This window comes from Xyrauchen texanus, chromosome 49 (genome assembly GCF_025860055.1).
Source record: "Xyrauchen texanus isolate HMW12.3.18 chromosome 49, RBS_HiC_50CHRs, whole genome shotgun sequence".
NCBI lineage: Eukaryota > Metazoa > Chordata > Actinopteri > Cypriniformes > Catostomidae > Xyrauchen > Xyrauchen texanus.
The window spans coordinates 24,579,961-24,605,368 of record NC_068324.1 but is presented as its reverse complement, the minus strand read 5'-3'; the positions used below and the strand labels follow the sequence as shown (position 1 = coordinate 24,605,368).

At 39.8% G+C, this 25,408-nt stretch overlaps 1 protein-coding gene across 2 annotated transcripts in view; it reads left to right on the top strand.

The window, feature by feature from the left end:
- LOC127640083 (ankyrin repeat domain-containing protein SOWAHB) overlaps positions 1-25,408 on the top strand; it is a 121,238-nt gene that overhangs the window by 20,581 nt on the left and 75,249 nt on the right. For both annotated transcript variants that reach the window (XM_052122476.1, XM_052122477.1), the window contains exon 3: positions 19,120-19,281. In XM_052122476.1, coding sequence (XP_051978436.1) covers positions 19,120-19,281 — 162 coding nt within the window. The remainder of the gene's footprint in view (positions 1-19,119; positions 19,282-25,408) is intronic.

Below are 25,408 nucleotides of genomic sequence, written 5' to 3'. Positions count from 1 at the left end.
CAGCGTCAGCAGCCATGACCATCCAAGAGCCAATGCCTCCCGAGCTTTCCAGAGCTCCGCCTCCCGAGCTTCCCAAGCTTTCCAGAGCTCCAATATCAGTGAGCCAGCGCCTGTAGCCTCCGATGTCAGTGAGCCAGCGCCTGTAGCCTCCGATGTCAGTGAGCCAGCGCCTGTAGCCTCCCCAGAGCTCCGCCTCCCGAGCTTTCTACGGCTCTGCCCCAGAGCCTCCTGCGGCTCCTCCCCAGAGCCTCCTGCGGCGACGCCCCCTGAGCCTCCTGCGGCCACGCCCCCTGATCCTCCTACGGCTCCGTCTCCTGAGCCTCCCTTGGCTCCGCCTCTCGAGCCTCCCAGGGCTCCGCCTCTCAAGCCTCTTGAGCCTCCCAGGGCTCCGCCTCTCAAGCCTCCCAGGGCTCCGCCTCTCAAGCCTCTCGAGCCTTCCAGGACTTCGCTTCTGGAGTGTCCTACGGCACCACCTCCCTCGGCTCCACCTCCAGAACCTTCCAGACCTCCGCCTCTAGAGCCTCCTACGGCGCCACCTCCATCGGCTCCGCCTCCATCGGCTCTGCCTCTAGAGCCTCCTACGCGCCACCTCCCTCGGCTCCGCCGCCTGAGCCTCCTACGGCTCCGCCTCCCATGGCTCCGTCTCCCAAGCCTTCCAGGTCTCCGCCTCTAGAACCTCCTACAGTGCCACCTCCATTGGCTCCGCCTCTAGAGCCTCCTACGGTGCCACCTCCATCGGCTCCACCTCTAGAGCCTCCTACGGTGCCACCTCCATCGGCTCCGCCTCCAGAGCCTTCCAGGTCTCCGCCTCTAGAGCCTCCTATGGCGCCACCTCCATCGGCTCTGCCTCCCGAGCCTTCCAGGTCTCTGCCTCCAGAGCCTCCCAGGCCTCCTGAACCTGTCCCTGTCCTTTGGCTGCCTCCCAGACCCCCTGAACCTGTCCCTGTCCTGTGGCCAGCTCCCAGGCCACCTGACCCAGTCCCCGTCTTGTGCTCCCCTTGGACTGTCTGTCTGCCCCTTGTGCCCCCGTGGACTGCTCGCCTGCCCTCTGTGCCCCCTTGGACTGTCTGTCTGCCCCTTGTGTCCCCGTGGACTGCTCGCCTGCCCTCTGTGCCCCCTTGGACTGTCTGTCTGCCCCTTGTGCCCCCTTGGACTGTCTGTCTGTCCCTTGTGCCCCCCTTGGTCTACCTATCTGCCCCTTGTCCCCCCCTGGATTGTCTGGTGTCCCCTTGTGCTGTCCGTGGTCTGTCAGTCCCCCCCCTCTTTCCTTGGACGATTCGGTTTTGTTTTTTTTGTATGTTTGTTTTTAGGATCGTCTGGGATCCGATCCTTTGAGGGGGGGCTATGTCATGTATTACCCTGCCGTGTTTCACCTTGCTCCTTAGTTTTCACTTTTGTCCTTTATTTAACTCCATAGTCTCCTTGTTAGCGTTCGTGTTCACTGTCATTGTTCTCACCTGTGTCTTATTTGTAATCATCCTGCCTTGTGTGTATATAACCCTCCCCGTTCCTCCATTACCTGGTCGTTTGTTAAATGTTGATGTTCGCTTCCATGCCCGAGTTCCTAGTTCCAGTGTTCCAGCGTTTTTGTGTTTTGCTTTCATTTTTACCAATCGTGGTTGTTTTGTTTGCTCCTGTTGTGTCTGTTCATCAATAAACCCGCATTTGGATCCTCAACCTTTGTCTGCCTCCGTCCTCATTCGTAACAATTACATTATCTTCGATTGAAATGATGATTATCAGTTTTATTGCCTGTGGCAATTCCACAGTAAAACTGGAAACAGTAGTTTGACTTTTCTTTAGCTAAAATCAGTCTGTGCGTTCAGAAATTCGAAACACTACCCCCAGTGTTGTTGGGCGTATGGGCATGTGTGAAATGTCCACAAAGGGGCGATAAAAGCAAGTTGTGAAGCGAGTTGTTTTCAGCTGTTCATGATGTAATACATTGAAGAGGAATGCATATTTTATAATCTTTTCCACCCAACCCCAACCCCAAACCTGAACCTAACCATCAGTGAAGTAAAAATGTAATGTTAGAAGGTCGTGACACAACGGAATGTAAACATATTGGAGCCAATACAAAAATGAAGACTGCTCTGGCAAAAACGTTTTGCAGCTCTAAGTGATGTTTCGGGGATATTTTATGGTCAAACTTCACCCCTCCTGAAATGTATGTTGTTTAGCATTGTGATTATTTTACTGGATGAACAATAGACATTTAGTGAGAAGTACTTCGTCCATGCATACAGTATGCACACTCACACCTGTTTGTATAAGCGTGTGTGCACAGTGCCTGACTGGGCAGTAATGATATCCACTCAGCAAGGTTAGATTGATGGGTTAGCTGGACAGGCTGCACACTCTAAAGTGCCCCTGAGGGAGCCAATAGATAAATCAGTTTAAGCCCTGGACCCCATTTAAAAAGGCCTTGACTGGTTAATGTGATATCCACTACAATACATTACACCGGCCTCTCATTCAGGTAAATAGGCACTTACTCGGGCCTGACCCATACTCTTTGCTATCCAATTGTGTTTATTTCATTAGCTCATCCGTACTGAGTTTCCAATGACACTGGATATCAATTGATCCTGAGCTGAAAATGAGGCCCGGCATCAGGTGGTTATGATGTGTTTAGGAAGTAGAAGGTGTCTGATGTGCTATGACTTATGAGTGATGCTTATGTGGCATCATGCTAATGTGGACAGATTTGGATCGGGTTGGCTTGTTGGTTTGGATTTATCACGGCATTCCTGTAGTTGATTGTTAAGGGTTTAAAGACTCTTGCTTTGTTAGTTACTGATTGTGGCAGGGTGGAGGGCGGGGCCGGGTCGTGATTCTACACACCCTAGTGATTCCGTGATTCTACATCCCTTATCAGGCTAATCAAGCCTCCGAGAGGGATAAAGGCCGACTGCGGAGGATTGTATGGGTGAGAGAGAGCGTTTACGGACATGTCCATCATGTGTGTGTTTGTGTCTTTTGTTTCAGTTTATAATTAAAATATAATTTATATTGTCAAGCCGGTTCTCGCCTCCTCCTTTACATCGAACTACGTTACACTGGTGCCGAAATCCGGGAAGGAGGAGGGATATGCCGTAGTAGAGTTCTCGCCACTACCGTCCACCCCAACGGAGCAGCTGCGGCCATCTGCTGGGGGACGAGGAGCCCGGCCGCCGACCGCGAGGGGAGAAGGGGCTCCTAACCGACCTAGAGCGGTCAGGGCCGCAGCCATAAGCGGAAGAGGCCCCTACCAGCCGCTGAAATGTGGCGGGTTCTGAGACTGCCGACCGCGAGCGGGGAGGGGCTCGCTGCCGACCGCCTGGAGCGGGAAAACCGCTGCCAGGGGTGGGGGAGACCCGTTCTGTTCCCCAAGAATGCGGCGAGGTGTTCGTCCACCAGGGGCTGGAGGATTGCCTCCGATCCACCCGGAGAGGCATGGCTGTCGTCCGTTAGAGGGTGGAGGAGTGGCCGAGGAACAAGCTACGGCGTATTGGAGAACTGCCGAGTAAGTGTTTTTTTTTCATCTCTCTCTCCTCTGTCTCTCTCACTGCCATTACGCTTTGGCCTTTTTCCTCTCGTTTAAATTTTACAGTGTTTTTTGGGGGGTTACTACATTGTTACAGGAAGTACCCCCCATTTTTATTATTTCTGTGTCCCTCCACTTGTCCCCTCCCTCATCCAGGTAGATGGGGATGACCTGCCGGCAGACGGGGCTTCGGGCACGCCCTCCCACAGGGAAAGAAGGGGGGTGTACGTCATGTGGGGGCTCCCCTGCCTGAGAGAACGAGGGAGGAATGTGGCAGGGTGGAGGGCGGGGCTGGGTCGTGATTCTACACACCCGGTCCCTTATCAGGCTAATCAAGCCTCCGAGAGGGATAAAGGCCAACTGCGGAGGATTGTGCGGGTGAGAGATAGCGTTTACGGACATGTCTGTCATGCGTGTGTTTGTGTCTTTTGTTTCAGTTTATAATTAAAATATAATTTATATTGTCAAGCCGGTTCTCACCTCCTCCTTCCCATCGAACTACGTTACACTGATATAATGGGTATTCTCCAAACACTAGTGCCTGATTGCCTAATTAGACACCTTTTTTAAGCATCATAGACATGAAGTCTGTTCCAAAATGTAGGTGGCAAAATTATGCGTCATTATAGATGTCATTTTGGCCAAGACAATGCATATCTACAATATATTACAATATAAACACTATAAAGTAAACATTGTTATAAATACTGTATGATTCCTCAACTCATTCATTAATTCATCAACAGTAGATGGTTATTCATCAATAGTAGTAGTCATGTGGCACAATAAACTCCATGCACAGTAAGTGATTGTTTTTATTTCACCACTAGAGGCTGCTGTTATACTGCAGAACCAAGGCGTTCTAACACCCTGTCAGCCCTGGACGTGAACGACGAGTCGTGTCAAAAACAATATAACCCATTATAAACTATGATGTTGTATCCGTGGTAATGACACTAAAAAGAATCGAACAAAATCCTGTTGTTTTTACAAAAACAAATAAACAAACAAACAAAGTGGCAGCTGTGGTTGCCAGAATAATTATGTAAACATTTCTGTAAAAGATCTGTAACAATCAGCTTTTTACTTTATCAGGAATTGTTAATCACTGATATTACTAATAACTGATAAAAATAAGAAGAAACATACAGTAACTATTCCCATAATATATAATGAAATATGATAGGTCATGCAGGGAATTGTGGGAACACACGATTATTGTTTTTACTGTAATTTTAACAATAATTTACTGTAAAAAGTATATGCACTCTTTTGATAAACATAATTAAACAACATTAATTACACAGGAAAATGATACTTTTTACATCTAAAAATTATATTTTTACATAATTTTATTTAAAATAAACTACTGTATTGTCTTTTAAAATATATTACAATATTATATTATAATAGTATATATTATTTATTGTATATTTAACAGTTAATACTCGTATTTGTACATTCTTTTACCGTTAAAATTACAGACATTTTGTACAGTGTTCCTTTGAGCTCATATTGTGATAAATCCGGGTGAGAAGTGTCTTCGGTTGGGGGAGGGTGCATGGGTCCAGTGCTCTCTGAAGCTCTGAATATATATTGAATATTTGAATATTGTAGGCACTCGTTTGCATCCAGATGAGTTCTGCTTGTCTGGGTGATGGACAATTTCAGCTTGACCCCTGTCTCTTTGTATGCAGCCCACAGTTTACTGTCAAAAGTGTCTCAATGTCTTCACCTCATTGTTGTGGATAACTCCAGCAACCACACACTTCTAAGTGTCATGAAAGTATGGATTTTGTCTGTAAATATAATATTTCATACCCCACTCTATTCTGTGGGTAAAGTTGTCTCTGTTCTATTTTATTTTAAAACCTCCATTCAAAAGCTATATAGATAAACGAATTGAGGGAAATATGTTCCAAATAAACAATCTGAAGATTTTCATTTTTAGTATATTTGTATAAATTGTTGCTATTAAATAAAGCCATATTATTTCCCACCGATTCTCATTAAGTTGAAGAATAATTGTCATGAAAATAATGTCACATTCTTTTTGTAAAATATATTTTCAGATTTTTTTCTTTTTCTTTTTGGAGTGATATATGACCTGTTTATTATTTCATGAAATTCACCCATTCAGTGTTCAAAACAAAACTTAATTGAATTATTTTGAGATAACTATTACCTTTTTTTTTATATAAAACTTGTCTAGTCAAATATGAATGACACAACACTGTCTTAAAAGGAATGCACAATAATTCTGACATGTTACATCATGTTAGTTTATTTGTTGTAGAAAAATCCCTCAACTTATTGTGTTAATGAGTAAAACATCTCACATACTTATATTAAACACAGACCGATCCAACATTCAAGATGATGTAATGCCGTCTGAGGTTTCATTTAGTGACTGCTAGTCCATAACGCCCTGGTGTGTGTCTGTGTGTGTGTGTGTGTGTGTGTGCTTGTTCAACTGAAGCCCCTCCAAATGAATTCACCAAGCACCTGTGAGAGCGGAGTGTATTTTAAAGCAATTGGCTTCGCAAATGAGAAATATAAAGAGACCGATATCATGCATGAAGTTATTTTGGTGTCTCGAAGGGCCACTAAAGCAGTAATTCCCCTCTGACAGAGATACCCGGGAACTAATATGAATGCAAATTGGATTAAACGGCCGTATTAGTGTCTGATAAACAATTTCTGTTTCTGAGTGCTCAGTACGGATGGGACATTTCAACCATACCTCTCATTTGTGTAATATAGACTGTGCGTGCTGGAATTCACAGAGTTTAAATTGTGAAGTATTGAATTGCACAGAGCGATGGACCGCAAACAAATAAATTGACTATTAAATAATAAAGTATCAATGTAATATACATTTTGTGCTTTGTTTGCATGAGCATATCAAGTATCACAATTCAGTGGTAAAACTTTTAACAAGGCCATTTTCCTTCAGTATTATTAAATATTATTAATGTTATTATAATTTGATGAAATATTCTGAAATGTTCTTCATTTAGAATACTATATAGGTGAATCGTGCACATTAAGACCAGTGGCGTATATTAGGAAAGAAAATAGGGTCAAAAATTCATATTGAAGTATGTTCAAATTCTCAAATCAAATGTAAAAATTCATCTATAATGCCCCAAAAATGCCATTGTAGGCTCATGAGGATTTGAGCAGCCAATGGATCATTTAGTGAGAGTGGATGATGGATTTGCTTTTCGCAGTGTGTTTGTGTGTGTGTGTGTGTGTGTGTGTGTGTGTGTGTGTGTGTGTGTGCGAGAGAGAGAGAGAGATAGAGAGAGAGAGAGAGAGAGAGAGAGAGAGAGGGAGGAGAGAGTGAGAGAGAGAGGGAGAGAGGGAGGGAGAGAGAGAGAGAGAGAGGGAGCGAGAGAGAGAGAGAGAGAGAGAGAGAGAGAGAGAGAGAGAGAGGGAGGGAGACATTTTTTGACATTTAAAAAAACCCTTTATTAATTCAATAACATTTGGGATTAACTAGATTTTTAAAACAATTCCACTTATGTTTTCTTCATAGACATATTAGAAAATGTTTAGATTAAAACTTCCATTTCCATCAGGTTCACACAAGAAATTATTAAAACCCCAGAGATGAAAAAAACCCTGATCATTATGTGTAAGGCTATAAAAAGCATACTCTACAGTTAACCTTTTTTTTTACAAAACATTTTGTCAATAAAATAGGATCAGTACACCCACTTTCTTCAACTTTGTTCTTTCTAGTACACCAAATTGCCAACTTTACCATTCCATAAAGAAAATTAAGAATAATAACTTTCTTTTTGTTTTCTACTGTGTACTTTGGCCCATAAATAAACAATGAAATATTAAACAAACCCATTAGCTTCAGACTCCAAACCTTCACTAGCTGCATCAAGCTTTTCAGGTGATAACATTCCATAAACGTATGAATCACAGTTTCTGATGCATTACAAAAAGGACAACCCTCCCCAACTAAAGGATCCAGTCGTGCTATATGTCTGTTTGTGGCTAAAACTCCATGTACAATTCTCCATTGCAGATCTCCCACTCTCTTTTCAATGGGTTTTTTGTGCAGGGTCCGCCAGCTACCTTTCGGGGAAGAGCCTGACCCCAACACTAAAGTCCATTTACTTTCTGTTTGGCCCTTAAGGTCTTGATAGTTCATAGTTTTGATACATGCTGTATATAAAGTTCTTTTTGATAAAACATTGAACAACCCCATTTCTGGAGTATTCAAACACAGCAATTTTGCAGGATCTTCTTCTTGATCATTCTTTTTCATCAAAAAGTCAAATTCCGGAAAAGAATAAGGCTCTGTATCTTCTGTACAAGTCTCTTTAAGAAATTCTTTAGCTGAGAATGGAAGTACAGCTTCTAGGTCTTCTAGCACTCGTTTGGCGAGACGCACCGACCTGAAACCTACTTTTTGAGCAAGTTCTTCAGCTTCAATCCACCCATCTCCCTTTCTTAGATCCCGAAACATGGATACTCCAGCAAGAATCAAATTTGACCTTATGGTCTCAGAGTTCAGGATCTCGACAGGAAAAAGAGGATTGAAAAAAAGAGATTCGTTAAATAGCCACAGACCTGGTTTTGACCACTCTCTTGAAACAGAAAACAATTGCCATAAATCCAAAATGTTGATGTAAAACGGGTTAAGTCCACCAAGAGATGCTCTCTTTAGGGTCATGGTGAATAGCTGTTTATCTAGACCCATTCGTCCAGCCTTGCGTAAAAGAGCACACGTTAATTCCATCCATCCATGATGCCGGTGATATAGTAGGCGCTGAATAGCCTGCAGTCGGAAAGCTGTCACTCTAGCTCGGATATCTATCAGTCCCTGTCCCCCCTCTTGAACAGGAAGATAAAGGACAGCAGCTCTCAGCCAATGCTGACCAGACCAAAAAAAAAGAACAAGTCTCTTTTGAATTTCTTGGATTAACATCACTGGTGGATCCACAACCATCAATTTATGCCAAAGCATTGAGGCAATGAGATTGTTGGCAATCAGTACTCTCCCCCTATACGATAACTGGGGTAGCAACCATTTCCAGCTTAACAACCTCGCACAGACCTTCTCCACTAAACCCTCCCAATTTTTCTTTTTATATTCCTCTTGACCAAGATATACTCCTAGATATTTTAAACAAAGTGTACCCCACTGAATATTAGTAGGGAGTTTTGGCAAAACCATATTGAGGTTTCCAGTAGAACCATACCACACAGCTTCTGTTTTATCCCAGTTCAGCCTAGCAGATGAAGCTCTTTCATAAACGTCTAAAGCCCCCTTTAAATTCTGTACATCCTCCTGTTGTTGAATAACTACAGTAATATCATCGGCGTATGCAGATAATATAATAGACTCTTTTTTTAAACTACCATTTATAGTTAGACCTTTTAGTTTACGTCTAAGCATACACAATAAGGGTTCAATTGCCAAACTGTACAGTTGGCCAGACATTGGACAGCCTTGTCTGATTCCTTTTTGTATTTTAACCGGTACACTTAACCCACCTCCTATTTTTATCATACTCACGGATCCTTTATACAACAATTTTATACAAGCTATTAACTTATCTCCAAAACCAAAACACTTTAAAACATGGAACAAATACAGATGATCCACCCGATCAAATGCTTTTTCCTGGTCTAAAGATATTAGACCAGCACTAACATTGTACACTGTTACATATTCTAAAATATCCCTCATTAAAAACAAATTATCATAAATACATCTTTTAGGAACACAATAAGACTGATCTTCATGAACCAAAGAACCTAAAACCGTCTTAAGACGATTTGCAATTGATTTAGACAATATCTTATAATCAGAATTAAGAACAGCAACAGGTCTCCAGTTTTTAAGTAAACACAAATCTCCTTTCTTTGGAAGAAGAGAAAGGACTGCCCTTTGACAACTTTTAGGCAGTTCCTCCAGTTTATAACTTTCTTCAAGAACTTTAAAGAAGTCCTGTCCAATTATTCCCCAAAGAGATTTGTAGAATTCTGCGGTAAGTCCATCAAGGCCTGGTACTCGACCAGTCGAGAGTTGTTTTACTGCATCAGTTACTTCTTCAAAGGTAATGTTGGAATCTAGAAAAAGTCTTTCATCTTCTTTCAAAATTGGTAAGTCTTTAAAAAGTTCACATGTTGTATTCAGATCAATGTCTTCTTTTGCAAATAATTTAGAATAAAAATCAAAAGCAGTTCTTCTCATCATTAAGGGATCTGAAGTAGTATGTCCATCGGGTCTTCGTAAACAATGCATACAATTATTATGAACAACCTTCTTTTCCAAATTAAAAAAATATTTTGTGGGTGCATCCATATCATTAATGGAAATAAACCTTGCTTTAATAAGTGCTGATTTCACTTTCTCATGTAAAATACCTCTTAATTACGTGTTTTTAGATAACAAATTTTCTTGGATTCCCATGTCATTCTTATCAATCAAAGAAACATATAATGCAGAAATATCTTCTTCTAATTTAGACATTTTCCTTTTTAAACTAGTCCAAGCTTTTGATGAATATTGTTGGCAGAAAAGCTTAATTTGAACTTTCCCCACCTCCCACCATTGAAGAAGATTTTCATAATTACTTTTTTGTTCTATCCAGTGACTCCAAAAAAGGTTAAATTTTTCATGGAAATCAAGATTCTCTAATAACTTATTACTAAATCTCCAATAAGAATAATGAGGGGTAGTTTGTGTTACAATCATTTTTAAAGAAATTAAATGATGATCTGAAATAGAGCTTGGGCTCATATGTGTCTCTTCTGTTCTACTGCACATTGTATTCTTGATATAAAATCTACCTAAACGTGCTGCACTGATCCTATTTTCTGTCACTTTAATCCATGTATATTGTTTAACTGCTTTATTTCCCTCTCTCCAAATATCAGTAAGTCCAAATTGCGTAATAATCTCACTTAAAGATACTGCTGATAAAAAATGAGGTTCTTCTCCATTTCTATCACGAGTAAAATCCAAAGTACAATTCCAATCTCCTCCAACTACTAAAAAATCTTCATTCATAAGAGAGGAAACTGCATCTTTAAGTTTAAGAAAAAAAAGCTATTCTCTCTCTACCTGTTGTAGGAGCGTAAACATTTATTAACCCAAAAACTCTATTTTTTATTTCTACTCTGAGAGCAAGCAGGCACCCTTTCACTACCTCATTTTTAGACAAAATTTTAACTTTACATCTGGGTGAAAATAATATTGCAACCCCTGCACAAAGGTTAGTGCCATGACTCAAGACATGATCCCCTTCCCACCACATCTCTAAATCAGTTTCATTTTCTTCATTACTATGTGTTTCTTGTAGAAACACAACTTGAATTTCTTTCAAATTTAAACATTCCTTTAATAAAGGCCATTTACTTCTGTCCCTTGCCCCATTTATATTTAAGGATCCTATTTTAAGAACATCCATATCCAGGGGAAAGGTAAAAGAAAACGAAAGAAAAAAAACACAAAAAGCCAGATCCCCATGTGCATTTATTTAGAGCTAGTTCTAGAAGATCTACGTTTACCCTTCATCTTTTTAACTTTTTGTCTAACTGCTGTCAAATATTTCTTTAGTCTGAACCTTTTTTGCTGCGACAAAACCTCAACACTACAATCTTTACGAGCTTTCATTACGGATGCGATCAATTTCTCTAGGTCAGGAAAAAACTCTTCAACATCAACACTCCTACCTTTAGTATCATCCAGGAAACTATTTATTTGTTCAACAGAATAAAAATCTCCATATCTACCAACGTCTACATCAATGCATGAATCGTCATCTCTAGTACTCTCGTCTTCAGACTCTTTTTCCGCTTCATCATTTGAACCTGTAACGTCTTCTTGCATTCTATCGTCTTTTAAACCACCAGTATCAACATCATTACAACCATTAGACGAAATTTCTTCATTTGTACCCTCGATACTTCCAGGCGCGTTTTCACTCACCTCTACTCCACCGCTAGCTTCATTTACTCCCTTTCCATCTCCATCCTCTTTCCGAGCACTTGCATCACTCAACGGCTTTCCCGCTGCAGTCGCTCCATTCCTCGCACCCGCCAAACCCGACGTCCCTGCTTCTTCCTCGGCCTGTTGTTTATGAGTGCAAGATAATCTCTTATGACCGATATCTCCACACTCAAAACAACGTAGCGTGTCAGTACTCGCGTAAACCATATAGGAGCTCTCTCCACATCACTCGAAACGAAACATCCAGTGTTTTAGTAGGAGCGGTCAAAAACATAAACGCTTGTCGTCTAAAAGACAGTACATGCTTAGGTTCGGTAGATTTACAACCTAATGGAATCGTCTTTACAGCACTAGCCATCTTTCCAAACCGAACTAATTCACGCACTAACACGTCATCTTTAATAAAAGGGGGTACATTGGAAATAGTCACTTTTGTAGCTGGAGCAAAAAGAGGTGTAACGGGTACAAATGTTTCTTTCACCCAAATGCCACTTCCAATTATCCTGGTTACTAATTGTTCGTTTTTTAAAAAGACGACAACTGCCCTGTCCATGCGAGAGGCAGAAACAATGTTTTCATGGCGTACCTGTTCTCCTGTTGCTAACAGCACCTCCTCAATCGCTGTACCTGCCTCGGGAACGCACCTAAAACCATTCCGAAGCGAAAGAGATGACTCTTCCCCCGCAGGGAAAGAAGCCATCCCGCTATACTAAACTACAAAACTTTACTTTTTTAAAGTGATGAAAGTAAATAATAAAAAGAAAACCAAAAAAAAAAAAACATGAAAACTGTACAAAAAAGAAACTACATACTCTCACACGTGCCTCTCACACACCGCGCTCGCTCCCAGCATGCACCACCACACAGAGAGAGAGAGAGAGAGAGAGAGGGAGAGGGAGAGGGAGAGAGAGAGGGAGGGGGGCTAATTAAAGGATAAGGAGCTTGTCAAATCTTTGAAAGGGCAGCTCATTTTATGAGTTCTTCTCAAATCATTACATGCTAAAAGCTGTAGAATTAACATCTCTCACATCACCTAATAAATGTAATTACCTCTTTCAGTGAATGCTTAAAGCATTTTCAAGATTTAAAGGATTGTTATTTGACAATAGTCAGTTTATATCTGGGCTCACTGAATGCTTGTAACCCATTGGGTTTTTTTTCTAGTTTGAACTTCCTTCTAGTTTGAGGTTGGGTTGGAATCAGTATTGGAGTATTATGACAAATAAAAAAAAGTACTAGATGGTGAAATTGCAAGAAGTTGTATGAGTTGACTTGTATAATAACGTATGACTTGTACTCCTATAGATAAAAATAAATGAACCAACGAAAATGTTATTATGAATTTTCCAAAATTTAACCCAACTCAACCTAAAAGTAACCATGAAGTGTAACACCTTATTCAAACTCTACACCTAACCATGATTTTAACAGGAAATCACTGTTGTGTACCACAGAAGAAAGAAAAAATAAAAGTTTGGAATGAGACAAGGGTGGCGTATTACAGTTTATCGGCATGCATCAGTCATTTGCATTGCAGAAATAAAACTGGAATAAGTAATCGATTGTGTTCACATGTTTTCTTCCTTAAAATGAAGTGTTGGAGTCTAGCTCAAATTTGATGCCTGATTTTGTCGCTACTGGAGGAAAAGTCCTACCTTTTTTTGTACAATTCAAGTTGTACGGTATCTTCGCTATTTTGTATGAATTATTTCGAGTTGTTTTTAGAGTATCTTTCTTGTAATTTAGAACTGTTTCCATTGAACATTATAAGATACTGGAACCAAATGATTTTAATGACGTTCAGTTCCATTAATGCTTCTTTAATATCTGCAGTTACGTCGATGCGTATGGTAATAAAAAATGAAATAATAAATACCGTACACAAAAATTACAAAAATGCAAATATGCAATTTACACATCAGATCCACCTTAAACATTGTCGTGTTGATTTTGTTTATGCTAACATTTAATGAAAATAATGTTAATAATTACTTAATACATTTAAAATGAATGATTAAATGTGGCAAAACATGCAATAAGTAATCCTAAAGTAAGCATATTGCAATACTTAAAAAATAAAAGATTACATTACTGATTACACTTTTGGCTATAGAATTTGTAATCAGTACCAGATTACATTTAAGAAGTAATCTACCCAATCAGACTTATCTCACAGTCAAATTGGAAACAGTAGGTTGACTTTTCTTTAGCTAAAATCAGCCTGTGCTTGCTGAAATTTGAAACACCGCCACAGTGGCCAATGCGGTAAGTGTTGTTGGGCGTATGGGCATGTGTGAGCTTCATCAGTGTCCACAGAGGGGCACCAAAAGCGAGTTGTGAACAAGTTGTTTTCAGCTGTACAGGCTGTAAAACAGTGAAGAGGAATACACATTTTATTACCTGTAGCCTACCTCCCAACCCAAACCCCGAACCTAAACCTAATCATCAGTGAATGTAATATTATGAGCAAAAATGCAATCTCGAATCGCACTCATCACTGATCATGAGCATGTGACCTCCTGGACGCAAACACGGATCTCTCATGTTGGTATAACAACATGATTCTGGTCAGAGCACCACAAGTGAGGATAAACATGTTAGAGCCGATGCAAAAAAATGTCTGATAAGAGATGACCCATGTCGGTGAGTCGGCATAATGTGGCCGATCCTAGGGTACCGGAGCTCTCGGAAAAAACATGCAGACTGCCTGTGTGATCATGTTGACCCAACACTGCCCATATTTACATATTGAAACCATTAAGTTTATAGCAAATTGACCCACCCTGTTGAAAGACACACTGAGGTTAGCAAATCATAACAGAGCTCATTTACATACTGATCTCTTAAAGGTACAAGGAAAACAGCAAATCTGTTTAATTGTAAAGGTCAGAGATAGGGTTATAAATGGTCATGAAAACAAAATGATGACTGGTTTTGTTAAGAGAAACATTGACTAACATTATAAATGGCCTTAAGGGAAAATAGTCAAATGCAACAAAAGTGCAGAATGTGGCACGTTTTTAAGGTTTAGAAGCATTTGTGCATCTTTTCTGGGTCTTTAGCGGTAGATTGCTAACGGGGTGCAGGTGTTTGCAGGAACACGACATGCTATTATGACAGCCTTTCAGGGTGTATTGAAAAGCAATTTCAAATGTCTAAAACACAGCGAACATTTTCAGCAGAGCTCTGGCTAAAACAACTCTCGATGTGCCAGACTCATGCTGCGATGTCATCACATATTTAGCGTCGCAATTTAAAAAGTTGAGTTTAGCAACTCAGATACTAACCCGGAGTCTTCAGCTGCCAGAAACACGCTTTCCTCTCGGCCTGTCAAGGTGCAAGGAAATCACAGCGCTGTTTATTCTCTTTGATTTGTCACAGATGTATGCGCCGCTGTTGACACAAGATTCTCTTGTTATTTTACATTCAACATCCTCCCCCCAAGTTTATTTCTCTGCTGTCCTCATTTGAGCAATTCAGTTGACTCTTGGATCTTAAAATGTGTGAAGAGTCTTTAGAAGTGTATTGCTGTTTGATAATCAGAGATGGTCATTATGACAATGTTCATGTTGTCGTTCACGCCATTGTTCACTCCCCTGCAGATCTACATACTCTTTTTCCACGATACTGATCAAAACCAGTAAAGAACAGCTTTAGTTTGTTCTCGCCAGTACATGAATACCTGCAAAGTTAATTAGGCCTCAGACTGAACGTGTCCACAATAAAGGACTAGAGAAAAGAATGATGTGATGGTAGTTCTCATGTTTTCTGGTAATGTTACATGAAATTGATGCCAACAATGCACATGCTGCTTTGGTTGAACCAAAATAGAACAATACTGAAGAATCTTGTACTAGATGAAAAGTGTACAGGCAGCACATTTGCATGTTTGAGAGACAAATGGAGCTGCAATGAAATGTAGATATTGCATTTTTGTCCCTGTAATAACTTTTGTCCTTGAGTGGGATTATATCTGAATAAATGACAGCAATAATGTGAAACTGAAAAACCTCAGTTCAGACAGATGAAACTATAAGCAATGAACTCTAGAATTGTGAAAAACTGAAATTGACTAGTTTTATAAAACCATTTGTCATTTGTAGAAAACGTTTTCCTTGTGGACATGCACAGTATACTGTATAATATGTTCCCTTAATGCAACCATGTAATAAAAAAAGCTAATTCTGACCTCACAATACTGACTTCATTTCTGAGATATAAAGTCATTATTGTGATATATAAACTTGCAACTGCGACTTTATTTGTCTGATTTGTGACTTTATATCTCACAATTATAAGTTTATATCTCAATATTGCAAGTTTATATATATCGCAATTGTGACGTTATTTTTCATAATTATTATGAGATATAAACTTTGTGACTTTGGGGCTGGGTTGCAAAGAAACAACACGGGTACAAAATATATCATATATAGTGCGATGGGGCTGTTTTAAAGGAATAACAAGTATACAAAAAATTCAATAGAACAAATAAACACGGTATGACGAAATACGGTAGAGACTAATGTCAAAATACAAACAGGGCATTAGCCTACCCATATGCTTCAGCATAAATCACCTTAATACATGCTTACATCATTCACAGCATTTTGTGCATTTATCACATGCTTAAACCACTCAAAGCATTTTCTGATTTTTATTTTAAATGTTTTACTATACTGCCCATCGACCACTGTTTTTCTCTTTTTCCAACAGCCGTTAGAATGAAACCCTCAAAATATATTTTTGTATCCTGTGTTGTTTCTTTACAACCCACCAGCCACATTTATATCTCGTAATTGCAAGTTTATTTCCCATTATTGTGAGTTAATACACTGTACATCACAATTGCAGCCTGATCTCATGTACATTACGCGACCGTGGCAAATTTTTTACAAAAGGAAATGACGTGCCTTACTACACATTTGGCTGCCGTGAAATGTCCAGAGGGGGCGCCAAATGCAAATAAAATAGTGTTGTAATCAGACAAGGTTTTTAAGTTGAATATAAGATGGAGGTTGTAATGAGTAGAATGTACCTCCTTATCCTAAAACTTTAAGTTAAACCAACCAATAATGTTCTAAATGCAAATGAGAGGTGAACAAAACAGACATCTTTACCCTAACCTAACCCTAACAACCACTTCATTTCATGTTGCTTCTATGACACTTTCTTTTCACGTGTCATCTTGTGTGCTTTGTTTGGATCGAACCGCAAGACTTTTGACTTCAAAGTCCAACACTCCTTCAGGTGAGCTACCCTGCAAGCTAATCAATCTGGAATAAGTTTGTAAATGTAGGTGGGTTTGTAATACAAGCATTAAAATGCATTGTTTTTCAAAGATGCGTTGTAGTTAAAGTGTTGGGCATGTCAGTGAGTTGGCATACTGTTGCTTATCCTAGGGTACCAGAACTTTCGGAAACAGCATGCCGACTTACCGTGTGATCATGTTGTTTATTTCACCAGGAAACTGCAGCAAAACTTAGAAGATATAGTAACATTCACTCTAAAAGACTTGGCTGTGCATTTGCGACTTTTTGAATATATCCCGCAATTGCAACTTTAGTTCTCAGATTTTATTTTATATCTCATAATTGCGAGTTTTTTCTCACTATTGCGAGTTTATATATATCACAATTGCAACTTTATTTCTCGTAATTATTATGAAATATAATTTTTGACTTTATACTGTATCTTGCTGTCGCATCTTAATTTCTCAAATTTGCCAATTTATGTCTCGTAATTGTACGTTTATTTCTCACTATTGCGAGTTTATAATATCGCAATTGCCACGTAATTTTCTTTGAAATTATCATAAGATATAAAATTTGTGACTTTATATCTTGCAATTGCAACTTTATGTCTCAGATTTGCGAATTTGTATCACAACTTTATTTCTCTTCTTTAATTTATATCTCTACATTTATTTTGCTCAATTGCAAGCTTATATCATGCAATTACAACATTATATGTCACAATCACAAGAAATAAAGGCACAATTGTGAGATAAAAGTCAGAATGATTTATTCAGAGGTGGGATCTGGCTTCCATTGTTTATGAGATACAATAATGACCTTCAGTCAATTTAACTGGGTTAATCTTACGAAACATGTCAAGGTTTGATTAAAGAACCTATTTTTCATTTAAATAATACAAATAAAACAATCTCATTACTGTAATACTAAACTTCTAATAATAATAATAAATCAGTGTAAATGTATAACTAACATGTGTAATAATATTTTTTATATTATTTCAATTTAAAAGTATTTATACATCATGATAGCATTTGAAGTTATGCTAATTTAAACAAATAAATAAATATTGTGTCCGGAGAGGATGAGGTTTAAACTGTTTTGCATTAGAGAATTTTGGGGTTAATTTGGTGGTAAACTGTGCTCAATTTTATGAAATAAACATGAAAATTGTCATAATGCTAACATCTTAATAGCACTAAATCATTTTTCCCACCTTTTTTTCTCTATCTTTTGATTTTTGGGTGAAAACTAGCCACTGTTATTCACCCAAAATTATCAGATTATTTCCCCCTGTTCATTCATTTTATTTTATTGAGTCCTTTCATAGTAACTTAAACTGTGATTATCAATCAACTTTATTGTAATGGCTGTCAGTCTGAGAGTTAGACCTTTTAAAGTGTGAATTGGTGTCATAATCATCTAAAGATGCCCCTGTGCTGTTTCTCCGGAGAAATGACCTGCCCTGACTGATTGATGCTCTTTCACTAAAATGCCTTAGTGTTAGTGTGTGTTTTTATAAAGGGTTTGTGTGATGAGAGTGTTTCAGTAATGAGCTCCCGAGGGCCTCTTACTGCGTAATTACAATCTCTATGAGATATTACATTGTTTCCTGTGTCTTTTTGTTGGCCTTTAATTTCATACAACACATAAAGCAAACATTTTCATTCTTAACATAGCACAAACAGATGTAACTCTCATCATGCCTGCAAAATCCTTGTTTTAAATAAATAGCTGCACATGAGGGAATTTTCAGGGATGTCAAGCAGAGCTGAAAGACTTTATGTTTCATTGAAATTGACAGCTGAAGTTTGTTTCATGTTGACGGACTGTCTTGATGTGGAAAACTGATAAATCAGACTTTTCTTTGTTTGCATTAGACTTGTTGTTGGACAGATTCATTTGAACTGTAAGCACCTAAACTGAAACTCAATTCAGTAAATCAAAACACTGTCTGTCATTATGACACAAAAAAAATAAGGTGAAATATGTTTGTTTATACACTCTGTCCTGTACAGTACTGAGGGAGGAGCCAAATGACTGTATGTGTTTATCAGCACATGTGATAGCAATAGACCTCAGTTTAACAAAAAATGAAAATTCTGTTTAATTACATTCTGCTTAACATCTCCTTTTGTGTTCCACGGAAGATAGTTAGTCATATGGGTTTAGAACAACATGATAGTCAGTAGATGAAGACAGATTTTTTTTTTGGGTGTACTATCCTTTAAATCTAAAATAATCCAGAATGTAAACTGTTAGAGAAATTCTATAAAAGCATTCAATTGCATTTGGTGACATAATTTTTAATTTTCTTTGACATTTTGAGTGTGTGGATGTGTGTGTTTCAGGTCTCATCAGACCTGGTGGAGTGCATATCGGAGAACATGACGCCCACGAAATCAAGTCGCACTGCCTGTCTTAGCGATGGCACTGAACTCAACGGCAATGACCTGCAGTTATTAAAGAGTGATACCATATCACTGATCAGTGAAGAGGCCATCTCAAGCAAAGTTAGTGCCTAACACACACACACACACACACACACACACACACACACACACACACACACACACCCACACACACACACTCACACTCACAGGTTTTATATTAACATATTCCTCTCTGATGAATGATAAAAGATATATCATATATATAATAAGGACCTGAGCCATATCTATAGTAGAAACTAGAATATCATTATATTAACACTTGAGGCTCTGCTCTTTTGACTTAAGCCAGAAATCAACCACCCTAACAACCACCCAGACCACCCTAGAAACCACCTAGCAACATCATAGCAACTACATAGCAATGCCAGCCTGATCTCATGAACATAACATGATCATGGAAACATTTATGCAAAACGAAATCACATTCTTAATTACACATTTTTCTGCAGTTTCCCAGTGAAATGTCCAGCGGGTGGTGCCAAAAGTGAGTGAAATGGTGTCATAATCAGACAAGGTTTTTAAGGTGAATATTACAGTATATAGAGGTTATAATGAGTAAGGGGGCTTTCACACTGGCATGTTTGCTGCGGTCCGATTCTTAGTGCGATTGTTCCCAGTGCCCCCAGCAGCGTTGGTCTGGTTTCACACTTACTTGATTCTATCGAACCGCGGTCCATTTGCGTTATCTAACAACATCACAAACATGCATGGAGAACACAACGCGACTCATCATACTTTTCGTTTTTTTGGTGCCCTTCATGTGCGCTTGATGGCGTAACTCATCAGATGTCCAGGGGAAGGCGCTTACTGCTGCTCACAAACAGGAGACAGCTGATTGCAAGGAATTCATTTGCATCTTTGTTTACACGGCACACTAACTCACGGTCATGTCCAAGGTGAAGTTATCACCAGTGTCATCTCCTATTATACCCTATATTTATAAACTATAATCGTAATTATAAGGTGTATATATAGACAGACAGACAGATAGACAGACAGACAGACAGACAGTATTTATAGTGTTGATTGTACTTGTATGTCATTGTGGTGTCATTATGTTTTTGGGACTTTCAGGAATGTGTGAATCCTTGTGGGTTGTCAACTAATGACGTTGTCATCGGCTAAAACGAGTGCGCAGGTTACTTTACTTCCTGAACGAGTGCCTACCCGAGTCCGAGTTGCTTTCACGTTCACATGAATTGTGCAACAGTTCCATTGTAACCGAACTCAGACCCCCTCCTACAGGTAATCTCGAGTTTAGTACCACGGTGCGCACCCCAGTCCACATGACAGCTTTCACATTACCAATTATTCATGCGAACCGTGCTCTGTTTTGAACTAAACTGCCAGTGTGAAAGCACCCTAAAATGTACCTCCCTAACCTAAAACTTTAAGCTAAACCTAACCAATAGTAGTCAAGTGATTTGTGTGAAAGTGATTCAAACGAACAGCTTTTGTAGCGTCTCTTTAACAACAGCATAGCAACACACTAGCAACCACCTGGAATACCCTAGAAACCACCAAGCAACATCTCAGCAACCACCTAACAATGTTCTAACTACCACTATGCCCAAACAACTCAGGACACCTTAGCAATTGCATAAAAACACATGAAACCAATCAGAACAACTTTGAAGCAACATAGTAACCACTCAGGACATTCTAGCAGCCACATAGCAATGCATTAAAACACTCAGAACACCTTAACAACAGCGTAGCAACCCCCTAGCAAACACCCAGGACACATTAGAAACCACCTAGCAATACCCAAGCAACCAATCAGCAATGCACTAAAACCACCCAGGACACCTTTGCAACTGCATATCAACACCCTTGCAACCACACTGAACACAGTGCAAACCACCTAGAAATGTCCTAGCAACCAATCAGAACACAATAGCAACCAAATTGCAATATTATAATTTAGAACACCTTAGCATCTACAAAGTAATACCCTGGCAACCACCCAAACCAGCCTAACATCTCAAATTTCCATGGCAAGCATCGCTTATATTTCCTTTGGAAAGTGTCAAATCTACTGCTGTACCAGTGCACTGTTTCACTACTACTGTACTACTGCATAGTTTCACTACTACTGTACCAGTGCACTGTTTCACTTTCTACTGTACCAGTGCACTGTTTCACTACTACTGTACTAGTGCACTATTTCACTACTACTGTACCAGTGCACTGTTTCACTTTCTACTGTACCAGTGCACTGTTTCACTACTACTGTACTAGTGCATAGTTTCACTACTATTGTACCAGTGCACTGTTTCACTACTACCGTACCAGTGCACTGTTTCACTACTACTGTACCAGTGCACTGTTTCACTTTCTACTGTACCAGTGCACTGTTTCACTACTACTGTACTAGTGCACTATTTCACTACTACTGTACCAGTGCACTGTTTCACTTTCTACTGTACCAGTGCACTGTTTCACTACTACTGTACTAGTGCACTATTTCACTACTACTGTACCAGTGCACTGTTTCACTACTACTGTACTAGTGCACTATTTCACTACTACTGTACCAGTGCACTGTTTCACTACTACTGTACCAGTGCACTGTTTCACTTTCTACTGTACCAGTGCACTGTTTCACTACTACTGTACTAGTGCACTATTTCACTACTACTGTACCAGTGCACTGTTTCACTTTCTACTGTACCAGTGCACTGTTTCACTACTACTGTACTAGTGCATAGTTTCACTACTACTGTACCAGTGCACTGTTTCACTACTACTGTACCAGTGCACTGTTTCACTTTCTACTGTACCAGTGCACTGTTTCACTACTACTGTACTAGTGCATAGTTTCACTACTATTGTACCAGTGCACTGTTTCACTACTACCGTACCAGTGCACTGTTTCACTACTACTGTACCAGTGCACTGTTTCACTTTCTACTGTACCAGTGCACTGTTTCACTACTACTGTACTAGTGCACTATTTCACTACTACTGTACCAGTGCACTGTTTCACTACTACTGTACCAGTGCACTGTTTCACTTTCTACTGTACCAGTGCACTGTTTCACTACTACTGTACTAGTGCACTATTTCACTACTACTGTACCAGTGCACTGTTTCACTTTCTACTGTACCAGTGCACTGTTTCACTACTACTGTACTAGTGCATAGTTTCACTACTACTGTACCAGTGCACTGTTTCACTACTACTGTACCAGTGCACTGTTTCACTTTCTACTGTACCAGTGCACTGTTTCACTACTACTGTACTAGTGCATAGTTTCACTACTACTGTACCAGTGCACTGTTTCACTTTCTACTGTACCAGTGCACTGTTTCACTACTACTGTACTAGTGCATAGTTTCACTACTACTGTACCAGTGCACTGTTTCACTTTCTACTGTACCAGTGCACTGTTTCACTACTACTGTACTAGTGCATAGTTTCACTACTACTGTACCAGTGCACTGTTTCACTTTCTACTGTACCAGTGCACTGTTTCACTACTACTGTACTAGTGCATAGTTTCACTACTACTGTACCAGTGCACTGTTTCACTTTCTACTGTACCAGTGCACTGTTTCACTACTACTGTACCAGTGCACTGTTTCACTACTACTGTACTAGTGCATAGTTTCACTACTATTGTACCAGTGCACTGTTTCACTACTACCGTACCAGTGCACTGTTTCACTACTACTGTACCAGTGCACTGTTTCACTTTCTACTGTACCAGTGCACTGTTTCACTACTACTGTACTAGTGCACTATTTCAGTGCACTGTTTCACTACTACTGTACCAGTGCACTGTTTCACTTTCTACTGTACCAGTGCACTGTTTCACTACTACTGTACTAGTGCACTATTTCACTACTACTGTACCAGTGCACTGTTTCACTTTCTACTGTACCAGTGCACTGTTTCACTACTACTGTACTAGTGCATAGTTTCACTACTACTGTACCAGTGCACTGTTTCACTTTCTACTGTACCAGTGCACTGTTTCACTTTCTACTGTACCAGTGCATAGTTTCACTACTACTGTACTAGTGCACTGTTTCACTACTACTGTACTAGTGCATAGTTTCACTACTATTGTACCAGTGCACTGTTTCACTACTACCGTACTAGTGCATAGTTTCACTACTATTGTACCAGTGCACTGTTTCACTACTACCGTACTAGTGCATAGTTTCACTTTCTACTGTACCAGTGCACTGTTTCACTACTACTGTACTAGTGCAGAGTTTCACTACTATTGTACCAGTGCACTGTTTCACTACTACCGTACTAGTGCATAGTTTCACTTTCTACTGTACCAGTGCACTGTTTCACTACTACTGTACTAGTGCATAGTTTCACTACTATTGTACCAGTGCACTGTTTCACTACTACCGTACCAGTGCACTGTTTCACTACTACTGTACTAGTGCATAGTTTCACTACTACTGTACCAGTGCACTGTTTCACTACTACTGTACCAGTGCACTGTTTCACTACTACTGTACTAGTGCATAGTTTCACTACTACTGTACTAGTGCACTGTTTCACTACTACTGTACCAGTGCACTGTTTCACTACTACTGTACTAGTGCATAGTTTCACTACTACTGTACCAGTGCACTGTTTCACTACTACTGTACCAGTGCACAGTTTCACTACTACTGTACTAGTGCACAGTTTCACTACTACTGTACCAGTGCACTGTTTCACTTTCTACTGTACCAGTGCACTGTTTCACTACTACTGTACTAGTGCATAGTTTCACTACTACTGTACCAGTGCACTGTTTCACTACTACTGTACCAGTGCACTGTTTCACTTTCTACTGTACCAGTGCACTGTTTCACTACTACTGTACCAGTGCACTGTTTCACTTTCTACTGTACCAGTGCACTGTTTCACTACTACTGTACCAGTGCACTGTTTCACTTTCTACTGTACCAGTGCACTGTTTCACTACTACTGTACCAGTGCACTGTTTCACTACTACTGTACCAGTGCACTGTTTCACTTTCTACTGTACCAGTGCACTGTTTCACTTTCTACTGTACCAGTGCACTGTTTCACTACTACTGTACTAGTGCACTTGTATGTTCAGCATTACTCAAGCACTCGTACGCATGAGGCATCTCTCTGGCTTTGGCTGCATCATGTTTTCTCAGCTTGTAGTAATCCTCTCAGCAGCTCTTGTTGTTTTTGCTCAGTGAAAGTCTTCAGCTGAGTATCATCACCTGCTGATAAGGTCAGCCAAAATGGTGGAGGGGTGACAAACATACCGACTCACTGCAACTCTGCCTCTGTGATTCCCTATCATGTGGGGCTCACCGAAATAAAAACCGTGTGAGCATAAACAATTGTAATAGAGTGATTTAGGATGTTTTCAGACATATAGCTTGCTTGATTGTTTCCAACAGGGGCAGAAATACTTACAATGCTGCATTTTCTTCATGGTTTGTTTCACTTTCAAAAGGTGATATTTTAAAACAGACCAAAACTGTCAAATTTCCATTATGGTTATTTTTATCTGTCATTAGTCGCTTTTGCATTATTTCTGCATTGAACATTAACAGAAGAGAGAAGCAATCGAGAAGATTTACCTATATAAAATAGACTACCTGCCAAAAGGCTATATCCACATTTTGATGATGAATTACGAGCTGACCTACAGATTTCGTCTCCGTCCAGGTGGTCTCGGACCAATTGTTTTGGTGCGGATTGGAGTGCGATGCCTATACGAACCGAATCAAGGAAGAAAACGCACCAGGTTCCAAAACAAATGCTCCGAATGAGGCAGGTGTGCGATTAATGGAATAACTTTACCATGTGAAGGAGTGTGATTGTGTATTTATCCCCTCGAGGCTTGCCGTAGAACACAATTGTCAGTGTATGTTCAGTAAAAACAGACAGTTGCATCCATTTTCTGATGTCATTTTAGTGTAGGAAAAAAGGCAGGAAAAACGCTTGGTGATAGAGTCAATTTGAATTACAATCAGCGTTTGTGATGATATGCAGCTGAGCACAATGGAAATGTTTATATAAGCATGATGTTTTGTCAGTTCTTCAGTAAGAGAAAAAGCTCATTGGTCACTTGATGAGAACACAAGGCTCCACCTATGCAACAGAATTTTGAAGAACAGTTTTGATGTGCTTTCCGTTGCTGGAACCATTCACTCGGCAGGGAGTCCCGGCTTTTAAGTGATTAACGAC